The sequence below is a fragment of the Lepisma saccharinum genome, chromosome 24 (genome assembly GCF_977018435.1).
Source record: "Lepisma saccharinum chromosome 24, izLepSacc3.1, whole genome shotgun sequence".
Classification (NCBI taxonomy): Eukaryota; Metazoa; Arthropoda; class Insecta; order Zygentoma; family Lepismatidae; genus Lepisma; species Lepisma saccharinum.
The window spans coordinates 61,476,979-61,493,612 of record NC_139252.1 but is presented as its reverse complement, the minus strand read 5'-3'; the positions used below and the strand labels follow the sequence as shown (position 1 = coordinate 61,493,612).

The 16,634-nt window shown below is 37.7% G+C and overlaps 2 protein-coding genes across 2 annotated transcripts in view; one reads left to right on the top strand and one right to left on the bottom strand.

Annotated features, from left to right (window-relative positions):
• LOC145978004 (uncharacterized) overlaps positions 1 to 12,320 on the top strand; it is a 78,983-nt gene extending 66,663 nt beyond the window's left edge. Inside the window, exons 4-8 of the mRNA XM_083110375.1 lie at positions 564 to 837; positions 5,511 to 5,613; positions 6,622 to 6,771; positions 10,477 to 10,611; positions 11,954 to 12,320. Of these exons, the coding sequence (XP_082966501.1) occupies positions 564 to 837; positions 5,511 to 5,613; positions 6,622 to 6,771; positions 10,477 to 10,611; positions 11,954 to 12,130 (839 nt within the window). The 3' untranslated portion in view covers positions 12,131 to 12,320. The remainder of the gene's footprint in view (positions 1 to 563; positions 838 to 5,510; positions 5,614 to 6,621; positions 6,772 to 10,476; positions 10,612 to 11,953) is intronic.
• Positions 12,321 to 14,338: 2,018 nt separating this feature from the next.
• The window catches only part of gig (TSC complex subunit tuberin), a 75,882-nt gene continuing 73,586 nt past the window's right edge, over positions 14,339 to 16,634 (bottom strand). Inside the window, exon 31 of the mRNA XM_083110760.1 lies at positions 14,339 to 14,785. Coding sequence (XP_082966886.1) covers positions 14,567 to 14,785 — 219 coding nt within the window. The 3' untranslated portion in view covers positions 14,339 to 14,566. The remainder of the gene's footprint in view (positions 14,786 to 16,634) is intronic.

The following is a 16,634-nucleotide window of genomic DNA, read 5'->3' as shown; positions in this document are numbered from 1 at the left end:
TTTGCTGAACATTGCTTTAAGTCTATCAAAATCACTCATTTCTTAAAAATAAATTTGTAAAAAATGCAATTTTTCGTTTCTATCGTAAAAATGAAACTGTTCGCAGAAACGGTCAATTTTCGCAAAATTTGCGACAAAATTACAGCCGGAAATCAGTCACATTTGTGATAAATCGTGCATATACTACTTGCTGCATCTCTCCGTTACATTTCGCGTTTATCGCTAATAGCAAAAAAAAAAAAACGGCTCTGATTATACCTACTAAAGGGGTTCAGTAGATTCAAGAACACAGTACGGAAAAAATGATAATTTCCAACAAGGTATTTCCCTGTTTTGAATACACTTTGTTCTCTAAGGTTGGGCATGACCCCCCTCTCCCCCCAAATATTCCTGCTATGGCCCTGAGTAACAAGTTGCATTCCAGTAAAGAAGTAACAGCAACTGAGTTACTTTTTGGGCAAAGCAAAGAACTGTAACTAACTTACTTTTTTTAAAAGTTTGTAAAGACTGGTGCTTACAAACTTTCAAAAAATACAAAATCGCCTTTTCTCTACAAATTACAGATGCTAGGTCTCTGGACAGACAAGCTGTTCCCGATGTCTACATTGCAAAGTACAACCGATACATGGACTCCGTCATTGAAAGAGTTAACCAGTATCTTGCAAAGAGCTTCGATCCTGTAAGCGTCAAGCTCCACAACAACAAGAACAAGAACAACAACAATAATAATAATAATAATAATAACAACAACAACAACAAAAATAAGAAGAAGAACAATAATAGACGGAGAAGACCTGCCAACAAAGGGAGAACAGCTGAAGATGACAGAATGAAAAGGTAAAGTATTATTCATGGATAACACTGGGCAACAAAAAAAAATATTTGGAAAATCGTCTAGGGTTTTTCAGCTGAATTAGACTAATTTTGATGCCCTGAGTCCGAAAATGACCTTGGTTTTGCTCAATCAGGTCAGGATTTTTTCTACAGAAATTTCAAAAAAATCTGTTTTTCGTAAGAAAATCTAATTTCTGCTGATAAACCCCTGACAATTTTTTCCGTTTCCCTCAAGAAATAAAAGTCAACGTATCCAAATTAATTCATTATTTATTTACTACATTAAATTTGATAAGCATAATCATAATATAATAAGAATGAGCGTTACATGACACAAAAGTTCAGAGTTCAAGGCAGATATCGGCGTTTCTTCGATTTCCGTGTGTGAGCAGCTGCTGGGTTGTCTCTCTTCAGCGACCAGCAGTAGTCCGCCAGCATGACTGCGTCCCACCTCCCCTGGTACCTCTCCTCCATTTGGCGCATGTCCTGATGGAACCTTTCTCCCTGCTCGTCGCTCATCGCCCCAAGGTTTTCAGGAAACCAGTCCATGTGTGAGAACAGGAAGTGCATCTTTATACTCATCAAACACCCGAGTTTTTGGAAGGCCTCTATCATGCTGCTGATGAGTGTGGCGTGGTTTGGTGCCTTCGTGTTCCCCAGGAAGTTGTTCACCACCTGCACAAACGATTTCCAGGCGGCGCACTCAAGCGTGTTCATGGAGTTTTGGAACTCAGTGTCCTATATGAGCTGCCGTATCTGTGGGCCATCAAAAATGCCGGCCTTGAGCTTCTCAATGGTCAGTCGAGGAAATGCTCGGCACATGTAGTTGAAGCACCTCCCATCCTTGTCCAGAGCGCGCGTGAACTGTTTCATTAACCCAAGCTTCATGTGTAGCGGTGGGATCAATATCTTCTCCCGGTCAACAAGAGGTTCGTTTATGATGTTTCTCGCCCCAGGTACTAACTGCTCTCGCGCCGGCCACTCTTTCTTTACATAGTGCTGGACTCTGTCTCGACTGTCCCACATACATATAAAGCATGGGTACTTCGTGAACCCGGACTGCTGACCTAGTAGAAAGTTCACCATCTTGAAGTCGACACAGATCATCCATTGGTGCTGCTTATATTGGATTTTGTCAAGCACATACTTCACTGCTTCATATTTCTCTTTGAGAGTTGTGGAGTGCGCAAGAGGGATTGAGGCGAACTGGTTCCCGTTGTGGAGGAGCACACACTTCAAAGAGCGCTTGCAGCTGTCAATGAAGAGTCGCCAATCTGTCGGATCGTATGTAGGAGTGCTGAGTTTATGAAGAAGACCGGCGACATCTCGGCAGTACACGAGGTCTTCCTCCTGGCAGAAGTAGCCCATGTACTCCTCATGCCTTCTACGGAAGAAAGTGATACGCGCGTCCTCGCCAAGTAAATTTTTCTCTTTGAGTCTGGAGGCCAACAGCTCGGAGGAAGTCTTCGACAAGCTGAGATCCCGAACCAGATCATTCAGCTCACATTGTGAAAAGGGCTGCGAACCATCTTGTGTTTCATACTCCTGTTCTGTATCTCCTACGTCGTCTGAAGTGGTGGCCTCGTCGTCGGTGTGAGGAAGCTGTGGGAACGCTGGTACAGGTATTTCTTCGCAGTGAGCAACTGGACGGCGGGCAGATGGAAGGTCGGGGTACTGGAGGATGTGCCGATTCTTCCGGTTGATGCCAGTAGTATTGATGGCGCAGAAGTAACAATCCGATGCATGGTCAAGCGGCTCCCTCCAAACCATCGGAATCCCAAACTTCAGTGAAGTTTTGGCGCCCTTAGTCCACCGCCTGAGGTATTCCACGCACGTCTTGCACACCGTGTGCGGTGCCCAGGACTTATCTTGGTCACCTAGCTTGACTTTAAAGTACGCCTGGTATGCGTGCTTCACGAATCTTGTGATGTTCTTCCTGTCCGCTGACAGCGTGTATTCTCCGCAGATGTAGCAGAAAACGTCAGGATTATTCCTGCATGAACGTCACGCCGAAGCCATCTGAAAGTAATAAATAATATTATATTATTATAATATATATATATAAATTAAGTGGTGTGAAAGTAATTAAAAATATTATATTATAAAATATATATATAAATTAAGTGGTGTGAAAGTAATTAAAAAATATAGGACACTTCGACCCCTGCTGTAGCTCAAAAGGTTGACCTGATTGAGCAAAACCAAGGTCATTTACGGACTCAGGGCATCAAAATTAGTCTAATTCAGCTGAGAAACCCTGGACGATTTTTTGCCTGTTACCCAGTGTAATCATTTTTGAACCTTGTGCTTTTTAGAATCATTTGTTGGTGGTGGTTTAATGTTTAAAAATCATATCTACAACAAAATATTCTCAGATTTTCTTTCAAGTATCAACTGTTGGAAAGAGTTAAAACGACAACAACATTTTCAATCACGAGACAAAAATTAATATACAGGGTGGTCCATATTGATGGAACACATTATATTTTGTATTTTCAGACAGTAGGAATATTCTAACATGTTTCAAATGCATTGCATTTGGAAGCCTGAGCTTGTGAGTTTATATTAATTAAGTTTTCATTTTATTGTTCTAACAAATTATGGTGCTGTGGACTCCGGGTGAAATTGCTTATGATGTGGAAGTGTTCCTCACTAGTGGAAGCTTCATCCTTACATCACAAAGGGGATTCAGAAAACATTTCAAGAAGCATGAACCACCATCTCAGAAGGTAGTCCTGCTTACTGTGAAAAACATCCTTGAAACAGAAAATGCCAAGAAACCTTCACCTGGAGGGCCTTGAATGTCTCGTAGTGCATAGAACATTGGGAGAATTATCCCAACTGTAACAGTCACTGTTGAGCGCTACAATGTCATGTTAATCACGTTTTTCGTTCCCTAAATGAAGTGCTTCGGTCTTACATAAATGTGATGCAACAAGATGGTGCCACTACAAAAAGAGAACCCTTCGAGACCATTTTCCTGGTTGCCTCATTTCCAGATTCAGAAATATCAATTGGCCATCCAGATTACCTGTGGAGTGACCTAAAATAAAGTGTACACAACAAGTCTCAAAACAACTGCTGAACTCAAGACAAACATATGGAGGGAGATAGATGCCATTCCGGCCTATTTGCTGCACCACATGGACAGTATGACTTCGAAACGAAAGCCCAAGTATGCTCTCCTCAAATTGGTGCCCAACTACAGGATAACATTCAAACAATGAACGGTGGTGGCTTAAAAAATCTGCTTATTCCATTCCTAGAAATGTGCATTTCAAATATGTACCATCAATATGGACCACCCTGTATATTCTCTACAATATCATGAGAACGTTGCATATATTGCTTGGTACTTAGTAGTTGTAAAGAGTGCAAGGTATTATTCACACTTCTGAAGAATTGAAATACATGATATTTCTATTTTCATCTCTACAATGCCTATTGTCTACAAATATATGAGTAAAATGTAGTCGACATTGTGTACGCACAGATGTAGACCACTGGCATATGCATGGGGGGAGCTGATGGGGCTACAGTCCCCATCCGTAATTTTACGAAAATCATAATTTTTTAATGAGAGCAGTAAAAAACTAGGGAAAGACCATAGTGGTAAATGGAAACTCCTCTTAAAATGAAACCAGATTACCATTATTGTCTTTGAACAACTTTTAAAACAAAGGTTAAAAATGGTAATTACAAAATATTTTATTGCATATCCTGCTCCCCCTCCCCTTTCCCCTGGAATGCAGCTATGAAATATCAATCTTTACAATTCCAGCCCCTTCCGAAAAAAATCCTTCATGTACTCAAGATGTAAACTATTGCTGTTTATGTGTAGAAGCACATTACTGGTCACAAATGTGCTCATGAAATTTCATAAAAGGGGATATGACCAATTTTATTGAAGATGCTGCAGCAAATAATGGTTCTAACCAATCCCTGCAACCTCCCCCTGGTATATGGCACAGTCATATACATGCATCACTTGGCGCAACGGAATTAATCCAAGGTGAACACTCTAGGACCATGATAAAATTCAAGTATAATTCCCGATTTTCAAGGCAAACTTTCTCTATTTCAACCTTGCATATTACCATCTCTCACCACCTACACACATACACAAACAAATATATTAGCAATATATTAAGTGCCTGTGCAATTCCAATGTATCCAAAAATTATAATTCAATTTAAGGTGCGGGAGTTTAAATTTGCCATTTCACATACTCAGACTCTAGATACATCTACAACACAAGTCACAAATGCCACAGGATTTATTAATCTCAGAAAAAATATTAATTGAATAATAAGAATCTCAAATTTATCTAATAAACGTCTATCTTATCTTACAATAATTTTCCGTCTGTCAGATAGATTGTTCTGCAAAGGACACTAACAAAGTAAATGGATTGAGAGAACTCCGAATTATTTTCCACACAGCTTTCTTTTTCCTTCCTCGATATAAATAGAAGCCAAACTATGAAAACCTTCCTCCAAGCATTTATAAATATGGATAAATTCAATGGGATTTGGATTAATAAAAGTTCCAATTTTTCACGTCTACAGAGAATAAAAAAATCATGCATAATTCCCAGAATTCACGGTGAGTAGTCTCAAATTAATTCCATAATTTTCCTATGGTGATAACAAATTAGACATGCTTTTTTTTTTCAGGGACATAGAGCATGAAGATGATTCCCACTTCGAAGAGGATGAAGACTATGAAGATACCTTCCACCAAAGAGCACGCCCGAACAACAACAGGAACAAGAACAGAGTACGTAGAAACACCTCAATATATTCCTTTTATACAGGGTGTAGCAGAAATATTGAGACGATTTTATAATTGCTGCACCAGAATCTCCCAATAGATGGCGCACAAATTTATGTGTTGTTGTGTACAGCAGTGCATAGCCTTCAGTAACCATGGAGCGTTGGTCGAGTGCGCATCGTGCATTAGCAGTGGAATGTTACTTTAAGAATAACGATTCTGCCACTATAATGAAACGTAGATTCAGGCTCCAGTTCAACATTGGGAGAAATGGGAAAGTGCCGACACAACAGACAATTCTGAATTGGGTAAGAAACTTCAGAACAACTACATCAGTCAAAAGCAAGAAGAGCCCAGGACGTCCACGAACGGTCGAACTTCAGAAGTTGTGAAGTGTGTTAGGAAAGCTTTGGTGCACATAGATTGGTTTGAGGGAGAATAGTGTCCATCTGACTGACATTACTTTCAAGGCATCATATTAAATGCTTTTGTATGTACTTTCCAGTCATGTAAGTGTTTTCGCTATTATTCTGAAGTGTAATATAGATTTTGCAAATTTAAATCGTCTCAATATTTCTGCCACACCCTATATTTTGTATTTGTGTGTCTGTTAATTTGTTGTTCTGTTAATCATGAAGTAGTTGGTTAGTGTACCGGATTTTTAGTAAAATCACTGGTCTGTCAAAAGTTAGATCCGTATAACCGGCAAAAATAAATTTGTTCACCTGAAGAGCAGAAAAGATATGCTCTCTCAAAATATAGTGGTAAAATAAGTATAGTTTAAAGCACTAGACAATGGATAATGAATGTCCAATTAACATTGTATGCTAATGAAGAACCATTGTCATTGACATTCAGAGAATTACTCAACAATTTTCTCAATAAAATAATATTTCCTTACCTTGTCTCGAGATTGTCGATCACTGCATAACATTATGAAATGCCAGTCTACTTTCAAATGTTTAAAAATATATGTGACACAGAGTTGTTAAACAAAGGCTTTACTTATTTCAGAACAGGAACCGTGGACGTTCCAAGGCTACCCTCTTCGGGCTCTCCACAATCCAACGAGATGGCAATGTAACTGTGAATATGATGAGTAGCCACACTACAATCAAGAGCAAGTTCCTTCTTGGTCCACTGGTACTCAAAGTTGAGAAGGAGGTAAGTTTTTCTTTCAATCCATCTACTTCAGAAAGTTGAGGAGGCATCAGTTTATTTTCAGTTCTTTTACTTCAGAAAGTTGAGAAGGCATAAGTTTCTTTTACTTCAGAAAGTTGAGAGGATGTAAGTTTCTTTTGAGCTCTTTTACTTCAGAAAGTTGAGAAGGCATAAGTTTCTTTTAAGTTCTTTTACTTCAGAAAGTTGACAAGATGTAAGTTTCTTTTGAGCTCTTTTACTTCAGAAAGTTGAGGAGGCATCAGTTTATTTTCAGTTCTTTTACTTCAGAAAGTTGAGAAGGCATAAGTTTCTTTTACTTCAGAAAGTTGAGAGGATGTAAGTTTCTTTTGAGCTCTTTTACTTCAGAAAGTTGACAAGATGTAAGTTTCTTTTGAGCTCTTTTACTTCAGAAAGTTGAGAAGGCATAAGTTTCTTTTGAGCTCTTTTACTTCAGAAAGTTGAGAAGGCATAAGTTTCTTTTACTTCAGAAAGTTGAGAGGATGTAAGTTTCTTTTGAGCTCTTTTACTTCAGAAAGTTGACAAGATGTAAGTTTCTTTTGAGCTCTTTTACTTCAGAAAGTTGAGGAGGCATCAGTTTATTTTCAGTTCTTTTACTTCAGAAAGTTGAGAAGGCATAAGTTTCTTTTACTTCAGAAAGTTGAGAGGATGTAAGTTTCTTTTGAGCTCTTTTACTTCAGAAAGTTGACAAGATGTAAGTTTCTTTTGAGCTCTTTTACTTCAGAAAGTTGAGGAGGCATCAGTTTATTTTCAGTTCTTTTACTTCAGAAAGTTGAGAAGGCATAAGTTTCTTTTACTTCAGAAAGTTGAGAGGATGTAAGTTTCTTTTGAGCTCTTTTACTTCAGAAAGTTGACAAGATGTAAGTTTCTTTTGAGCTCTTTTACTTCAGAAAGTTGAGAAGGCATAAGTTTCTTTTACTTCAGAAAGTTGAGAGGATGTAAGTTTCTTTTGAGCTCTTTTACTTCAGAAAGTTGAGAGGATGTAAGTTTCTTTTGAGCTCTTTTACTTCAGAAAGTTGAGGAGGCATCAGTTTATTTTCAGTTCTTTTACTTCAGAAAGTTGAGAAGGCATAAGTTTCTTTTACTTCAGAAAGTTGAGAGGATGTAAGTTTCTTTTGAGCTCTTTTACTTCAGAAAGTTGACAAGATGTAAGTTTCTTTTGAGCTCTTTTACTTCAGAAAGTTGAGGAGGCATTAGTTTATTTTCAGTTCTTTTACTTCAGAAAGTTGAGAAGGCATAAGTTTCTTTTACTTCAGAAAGTTGAGAGGATGTAAGTTTCTTTTGAGCTCTTTTACTTCAGAAAGTTGACAAGATGTAAGTTTCTTTTGAGCTCTTTTACTTCAGAAAGTTGAGGAGGCATCAGTTTATTTTCAGTTCTTTTACTTCAGAAAGTTGAGAAGGCATAAGTTTCTTTTACTTCAGAAAGTTGAGAGGATGTAAGTTTCTTTTGAGCTCTTTTACTTCAGAAAGTTGACAAGATGTAAGTTTCTTTTGAGCTCTTTTACTTCAGAAAGTTGAGGAGGCATCAGTTTATTTTCAGTTCTTTTACTTCAGAAAGTTGAGAAGGCATAAGTTTCTTTTACTTCAGAAAGTTGAGAGGATGTAAGTTTCTTTTGAGCTCTTTTACTTCAGAAAGTTGAGGAGGCATAAGTTTCTTTTGAGTTCTTTTACTTCAGAAAGTTGAGGAGGCATAAGTTTCTTTTGAGTTTTTTTACCTCAGAAAGTTGAGAGGATGTAAGTTTCTTTTAAGCTCTTTTTCTTCAATGGAGGCACATGGTGGTTCGGATTGCACTTTAGTCCAGTCCCATTAGCCTTTCTGTGCACAAAGTGGACTTAAAACACCAAATCAATCAACCAATCTTCTACTTCAAAATGTTTTGAGATGGGTAGTTGTTTATTTTAAGCTCTTTTACTTTAGAAAAAGGAAGGATTAGCAATGGGGAACCCAATTTCCAGAATAGTGTCTAGTATTTTTCTTCATTATATAGAGCGCGCGACCTTGAATCAAATGAAGAATGAGATAAAAATTTTGGGAAGGTATGTCGAAGAACATTTTGATTATTGGAGAGGAAAAGAGTTATAGAGAATGTTTAAGATATTGGGGGAGCAAGAGGAATGAATTAAAGTTACTATGGAAGAAATGAAAGATAACAAGATAAGCTTTTAGGATCTTTGGATTTATAAAAAAGAAAAGGGCATAAGGACTGGAATTTTCCACAAAGCCTTATCCGGGGAGTTGTACATTAACAATGAATCCGCACACGCAAGGAGAACTAAAAGTAATGTTTTTCTAAACTTCTTCGTTAGGGCAATAAGGTTATGTAACCATAAGAATGAATTGAAAAAAGAGGAAAACTGGATCATGAGGGTGGGTAAAAAGAACGGGTATAAAGAGGCTGATTTGAGGAGGAACTTAAATACAGCACGCAAAATTTGCGAAAAAGAGTTGGAGTGTATGAGTAAGGAAAGACACACGAAAGGAGGGGAGGGGAAAGGGAAGGATGAAGGAGTAAAGTTCAGATATATAGGAATCCCATATTTCAAAGGGATCTCGGAGAGAGTTGAAAAATTAGCTAGGGAACATGGAATTAAATGTGGGATGAAGGCTCCGAGAATTATAGAAAAACATTTCCCTGAGTACAAGAAAGATGGAACAGATAGAGAAAAAGAGAGGGGAAAGAAAGGGATATACAGTATTAAATGCAAGTGCAATAAGGAATATATCGGACAAACGGGTAGGAGTATGGATATATGATGGAGAGAGAATGACAATAAGGGAGAGAGTCCCTAGAACAGGGATGTCTGAGCATATTATTGAAGGGAGACATGAAATTTAGAAACGGGAGGTTGTTCGGAACGAGAATAAACAAATTAGTAGGAATGTATATGAGGCTTCCTACATTTGCCATGATAAGGATAATAAATTGAACATGGAGGATGGAAGTGTGAATGGGATTTGGATTGGGATGTTTAAAAGATGGGAAAAGCGCGACTACAAAAAAATAGGTTTTCATGTTAACCCGGACGTTATTCGCAAGGCTCAGGAAACACGCAACTTTGAATACGACGTGATGTAAGCGGGAAGGGGAAATGTAGGGGAAGTATATAAGAGGGGAGCGGAAAGCGGACAATTTTCTGCATTCGGCGAGAAGGCATTCTGAAGTCACCACGGGGAAGTGAAATGGCATGTGCCTTTTTAACTTTTTAAGTTGAAATGCTTCTTTTAAATTGATTCTTTTAACTTTTGTGGTTTTAAACAGCAGTGTGGAAATGGAAGTTTTAACAGGTTTTGGCAAGTTTTCTAAATTCCTCCTTTACCAAAGACAAACCTATATCCTTTTTCCTGGCTTTTGAATCGACTTGACGTGGCTATGGAGTGATTTCGAGTCAAAATAGAACCTGATGAAGGGAACAGTAGTTTCCCGAAACGTTCGGAAATAATATATACTCACTAATCGTAAGTACAATAAGTTTTAGTATTTTTAAATATTATTTAAGAATACGTATTATTCTGTAATTGTGAGTAATTCGCACAAACATAAGTTATGAGTTCAGAAATTCTGGTTTGTAAAACTGTTTATCAAGAGTGCCCTACTTCAAAGTTGTTTTTTTTTTAATATAATACAACAATGTGGAACCTTATTTTCTGCATGTTGAACTATGGATAAGATATTTCTTTCACTATTCCAGTTCGGACGTGGAGCGAAGAAGGAACTTAGAAGCGCCACCGCAACAACTGAACAAATGAATGGAAAGATCAACCTTCGAGTGAAGCCCGATGGCACAGCAAGACTGCACTCAATAAGGGTTCATCAGCCCAAGCAGGTGTGTATTCGTATAGACTACAATCATCACTCATCACTGACTGCTGTGTTTGCATTCTATATGCTGTCATAAAAAAATCACTTGTAGTAGTATATGCTTACTGAATTTTGGATTTGGAAATTTGCAATACCTAGTAAAGGTATCTGTGGAAGGTTTTTACTTATGTACTTAGAAAGAAATGGGAAAGCATCAGCTATCCTGTTTCTTTCAACCCGATTCATCTTCATAAATGCTCGAATCTAATGCTCTTTCCCCTATCCTGAAGACATGACAGAAGCTTTCAATCCTTCTTATTAAATTTGTTTGTAAGTCCACTTTATGTACAGAAAGGCTAGATGGAACAGTTTAAAGTGAGATCCACCTGGTATCGAACCCATTACCCTTTGATTACGAGGTGACTCCATTACCACTATGCCACCAGGGAGGCACAGTTGATCCTTCTACTTTTCATGTGGTGCAATACACATTTTGTTCTCAGTCTGTAGTTCTTGCAGATCTTGATTTTATTCCCTCCAATTTTTCCTCACATCGTCTGGCCTTGCTTCATACTCACAGTACATTGAAACCTCGATTTTATGTTATTCAGGGGACTAAGCTGAGAAAAACATAAAATGCAGGAAAACGTAAAATCGAGGAAAATTTTGTAACATTTTGCTAAGAAGGGACCTTCAACATTGAATGTATAATGCAGGAAAATGTGAAATATGTGAACATAAAATCGGGGTTCTACTGTATTTCCTTTTCTCCTCTTTCCTGCATTTCTTACTTCAAGTTTTGGTCATCCTAATCCTCTTCCTTTGGAACATTTGGTCCAATCTATCCTCATTGCTTAATCTTGTCCAGCTTCTCCTTATTTCAGCCCTTGCTACAAAACCTGTTATGACCAGCAATTGCATCCATTCGAATCTCTTCTTTCAATTTGTTTCTTTCGGCTGCCTGATTTGAACTATACCTTTATTACCAAAGCGTTTTAATCCACTATTGTCCTATCTTTTGTACTACTAATGTGTTTCTCTTAGGCCAGCTTCAGCAACAGAACCAGTGTACTATCAAAAACTTCTCCTCTAAGTAACAAAATTTCTACATCATTTTTCTTTGGAACTACCTTTTACCATTATAAATAAGGTACAGATTTTGGCCTATTTGCCTTTTTCATTACCTTGTATTAAAACAGTTTAATGTCTTAAATTCGTTCTGTGTTGTTTTGAGACTGACAACGCAGTGCACAACTATCAAGGAAAATGAAATAACAAGCTTATGTTCAGTGCCTATAAATTCACACCCTAGTCATAAACACATCAAGAGTATTCTCTATATAAATGAATTTTCCATAACTTCGCAGGTTCGAGTTGAAAGCCCAGATGACCACGACAGAACCAGGGAATTTGTCTGGAGACGATCCAGTCGTATTGCTCACCTGGTTGCTCAGAAGCTGACGGCAGCCGCTCGATCCCTCTTGCATCCGCCACGAGTGCAGACAATTGAACCACTGTATTCACCCCAAGCGAGATCCCATTAGGAGATCAAAGTTATGACTTGGTAACACAGGTCTTCAATGCAACATATATCCATAGCGATATATTTAAGATATACATACACGATCAAGAATTATTGCTTGGTTTCAATGTGTAAAATATATTTATTAATTTATTTATTTTATGTTATGGATTGTGCTCTGTAGTGTGCAGAAATAAAGAAATACAGATTAATAATAATGATGAAATGTTTAAAGTCCTTTCTCCGTTAGCATATCAAGATGACGAAACAATGGTGGCCACAGAGGCAGGCCAGAGGAACACCCCCCAGATATCTGGGAAAACTTCATATAATTCGGAGAGTGGAATTTTATCGTGAAAACATGGATGAAGGGTGCCATGATAGACAGCAGATTAAATGGTCTCTGATATGTGCATCATGAAAAGCATACAAAGACAATGAACTCCAGTTTTATGATTCGTAAAACAATTATGATAATAAAAGATAAAAACAAGAGATTTTTCTTTGAGAGAAGGGCAAGATATGAAATCGTACAAGATATGAAATCGTACTCTGGTCTCTAGCATTCCAAGTGGAAATTCCCAGCTGGGGGGGATGCTTTGCCCAATTTGAGGGAAGGTACGGGGATGCTTGTATGGCTCAACATGGAGAAAATGCAGTAGGTGGGGAGATGCAAATTATCCTAGTGGGAGGGGGTGCTTTATGAGAGTTTTCTTAAAAGGGGATAGTTTCACCCCACATCGACTCTCCCCCACCGTGAGCCCTGTAAAAAATCCTGTGGGTGGTCTTGTGACATACACTTCTTTTTATCATCAGCTAAAAAGTTCACACGTAGACACACTTCACTACCAAGAAAAACACTAATTCTATGGTTATGAACAAATTCTGTTGATTGGTGAGGTTCAGTCACGTTTGCACAGAAGACAAAAAGTTTCCCTTTTGATATACACACTGCATCAAATTATTTTAAACGAGCATATTAAAAACAAATAACTCCCACAACACGAGCTAAACAGTTAGGCAAAAATCCTTTGTGTACAAAATATAGGATGGTAGCTACATTTACATTCAGAGAACACTTCTCAATACACATTTCACTGAAATATTTCAAACAAACCAGTTCAAATTTTAATATCCTCACTACACTAAATTATATTTCTACTAACCGCCACTAAACTACGACATGAACAACGCTACTTACAAAAATAAAGAGGTTTCTAGGAAAAAAAAAAGGACTAGTGTTATGCAATATCACAAGGACACATTCTTCCAAAGTTGTTTCATTTCAGGAAGAGACTGGTAAAGGAGATAGGAGTGTTCTGAATAAACTAAAAAGTACAAATTCTTGTTGTATCGGCTTGTGTATTTGAAATTGCAGTAAAGATGAAAAATGTAGAATAAACTTTTCTGAGATACCTTGTGACAACCAAGACTATACTATCTCGGAGGATAATATCTCCATGCTTAGGTTAAAAGCTGAGGCTGTAACGGGGCACTCAGCTCATGCATGACCCCACAGAGGATCATACTGATCGTTGGCCTGCAAGACTGCAGTCACCAGGGTACACTACGTGGAAGTGAGGGTGACCTTTGGGTGCCTTCCTAAGACACCGTGTACACACACACACCCAGAAGCAGACTTGCATCTCAAAAGCCAAAAAGCAGTTATGATGGGACTTGATGTGCTGACCCAGGCATGACCTGGCTCTCAAGTGGACTTTGGTTTTTAGTAGGGATTGGACCGATTAACCGGTACTCTATCGGTATCTGCCGATATAGGCATATCGGTGTATCGGTAAAATTACCGATCTGATAATCGATAAATATCTTATAATTTAGTGCAAAAATTCTGCCATTTTGTTGTAATTTTTATGGACAATCTCCATGCTCTTCTTTCTAAAAAGTAAGTGTCTGAATATTTAGCTTCTCTTGCACTGCAGTCACCTCAAAACACACATTTATTAAGGAGATCAACAAACATTTCAGGTTCTTCAAGGACCATTTCCAATTTTATATCGGATCGGTAGAATATCGGTTATCGGTACTTTATCGGTATCGGCCAAAATTTCATATCGGCCCATCCCTAGTTTTTAGTAACACATACTGGATAGAATTAAATAACTTCAGAAATAGTACTGCTACTATTCAAAGAAGTTGCAATCTTACTTTTTCTTCAGCAAGTAACTTCAGGAATGGAATACAACCATCATACCAAAAAACTAACTATGTGAACATGTATTTAATTACCAGAATAGTTTGTTTGCAAGTACACGTACACCTGTACAGACAATTGAAATACAATCATTTTATTACTATAACAAATGATTATACCAAAAAATGAATCAAAAACAAACATTTCTTAAATCACCTTTGTTCATGTTCCACTGACCACTAGTTAGTTCACAGCCAAAGTTCACTATTTGCTTCCGTGCACCTCCCCTCTCACGTTTCTTCTGCTCTATGTGTATTCCGTGAAGTCATCCATGTGAACGCGTGATCCCCTGGGGGGAACCACTTCTTCGTTACTCTCTGGAGCAACGGGAGTTTCTTGAAGCACCTTCTTTTCCTGCAGAACCTTCTTCCGCAGTCGCTTTATTTGGCGGAGTCTCTCCAGCCAATTGGATGCGTAAGGATCTTGTCCTTTAGACTGAAGGCTTTGGGAAATTCTTGACGCAAGCTGTAACAACATGGATATTTAGACACACTTTCAGGAGTAACCTGTAAATACTTTGCTGGTGTTCAATGGGTCTCGTGATTAATAACATTTCCTATGATTTTAATAAAACTTCAAGAGATATTCTTGATGATAGGATTTCAAAATATAATACACAAAGTTATCTCTTGGTTACAAAAAATTTAGAAAAGATTTTATTAGCAAAATACAAAGTGTCCAATAAAAAACTCCTGTGTTTTGAGCAAGAGCACATATCGTAACTAAAAATTTCTCCAACAAAGACAAAATCTTCAACATTTTGAACCATTCAGCCATGATCACGAGTGCAAGAAGAGATCAGCTGATCCACACAGTAGCAAACTCTTTGAGGTAACTAGTTTTGGGATTTTATCTCCACGAACAGTGCTTGCTTTAGAACATGCTTAAGATACCCAGAACAATTGAAAAGAATTCACATTGTCTTGCAATTTTTTGGCCCCAATAGAGCAAGACACTATGAAATGCACGCCAAGCAACAGTTACAATGAAGATGGTTGTACTGGCCACAGAAATTAATAGAACAAAAAACAGTTGCATTGATAAGTGAGTACATCAGCTCTTTATATCTAATTACTACCACATCTCTCATTTCTCAAAATATGAATGCTCAAGAATTTAATGCAAGTTTGAACAAATGTAGATACATACACGAGTACATGCTTTTATCTGATTTAATTTTTCTGATATTCAACTTGAACATAATCACAGCAATGTTGTGATCAAATAGTTTACTAAAATATCTCTGTTCAATGGGATAATACAAATGAAAAAGAATAACGACGACATAGGTACCTCAGAAATATACAAACAGGATATATACTACAACATCTTACTGAAAAGTTACAAATACTGTTTTATCCAGGGATTGAACATGCATCTTTGACATTCTTCAGAATGACAATTAAACGACAGCTATTTTCATATTCCCATGCAATTCTTGAATATTTTAAAGCAAAAACTCTGGCAATGGGATACTTACATTAATTAATATTTTGAACAACTTTTTGTTACAATTTCCAAGCATCAGTATCAGTCAAGATCTATTATTATACATTCCCAACTCCAGAAAAATTACACATACTTTAGATGCTGCTCAGTCTGTCATGCAGTAGGCAAACACTCACGCTAGACATTACAACTTAGAAATGATAGGGAATTTTTTGCCCGCAATAGAGAATGAACATAAGAAAATACAAACACATATGCCAACTAATTTATTATATCATCAGATTACTGTTAAGTTATATTGGGTTGGCCCATAAGTCCTGGCGTTTTTTTTAAGTGAAAATTTTTTGTGAAAAATAACATGTGTTGGCAATGCGTTTTATGTTATTCGATAGAGAATTATGTGCTCTACAAAATAGTGTGTTTAGTTTTTTTATGCTGATATACTTTTTGTTCTTTTCAGGTCATTAAAATGGAGTGTCGTCGACAAAAAAGAACATTTTCGACACCTTTTGCTGTTTGCGTTTAATCGAGGTGCCAAAGCCACAGAAGCTGCACGAGAGATTTGTGAAGTGTATGGTGAAGAAGCAATGCCTCTTAGGACGGCTCAAAATTGGTTTAAGTGATTCAAAGATGGCAATTTCGACCTCAAAGACATGCATCGCATTGGACGCTCCATTCAGTTCGATGAGGAGCGACTGAATCAGCTTATTCACGAAGATCCACGCGAAAAGACGAGGGAATTGGCAGAGATAATGGAATGCTCCCACAGTACCATACAGCGTCACCTTCACTCGATGGGAAAGGTTCAAAAGTTGGGCGCATGGGTTCCGCATGCTTTGAACGACAACAACAAAATCAACGAGCC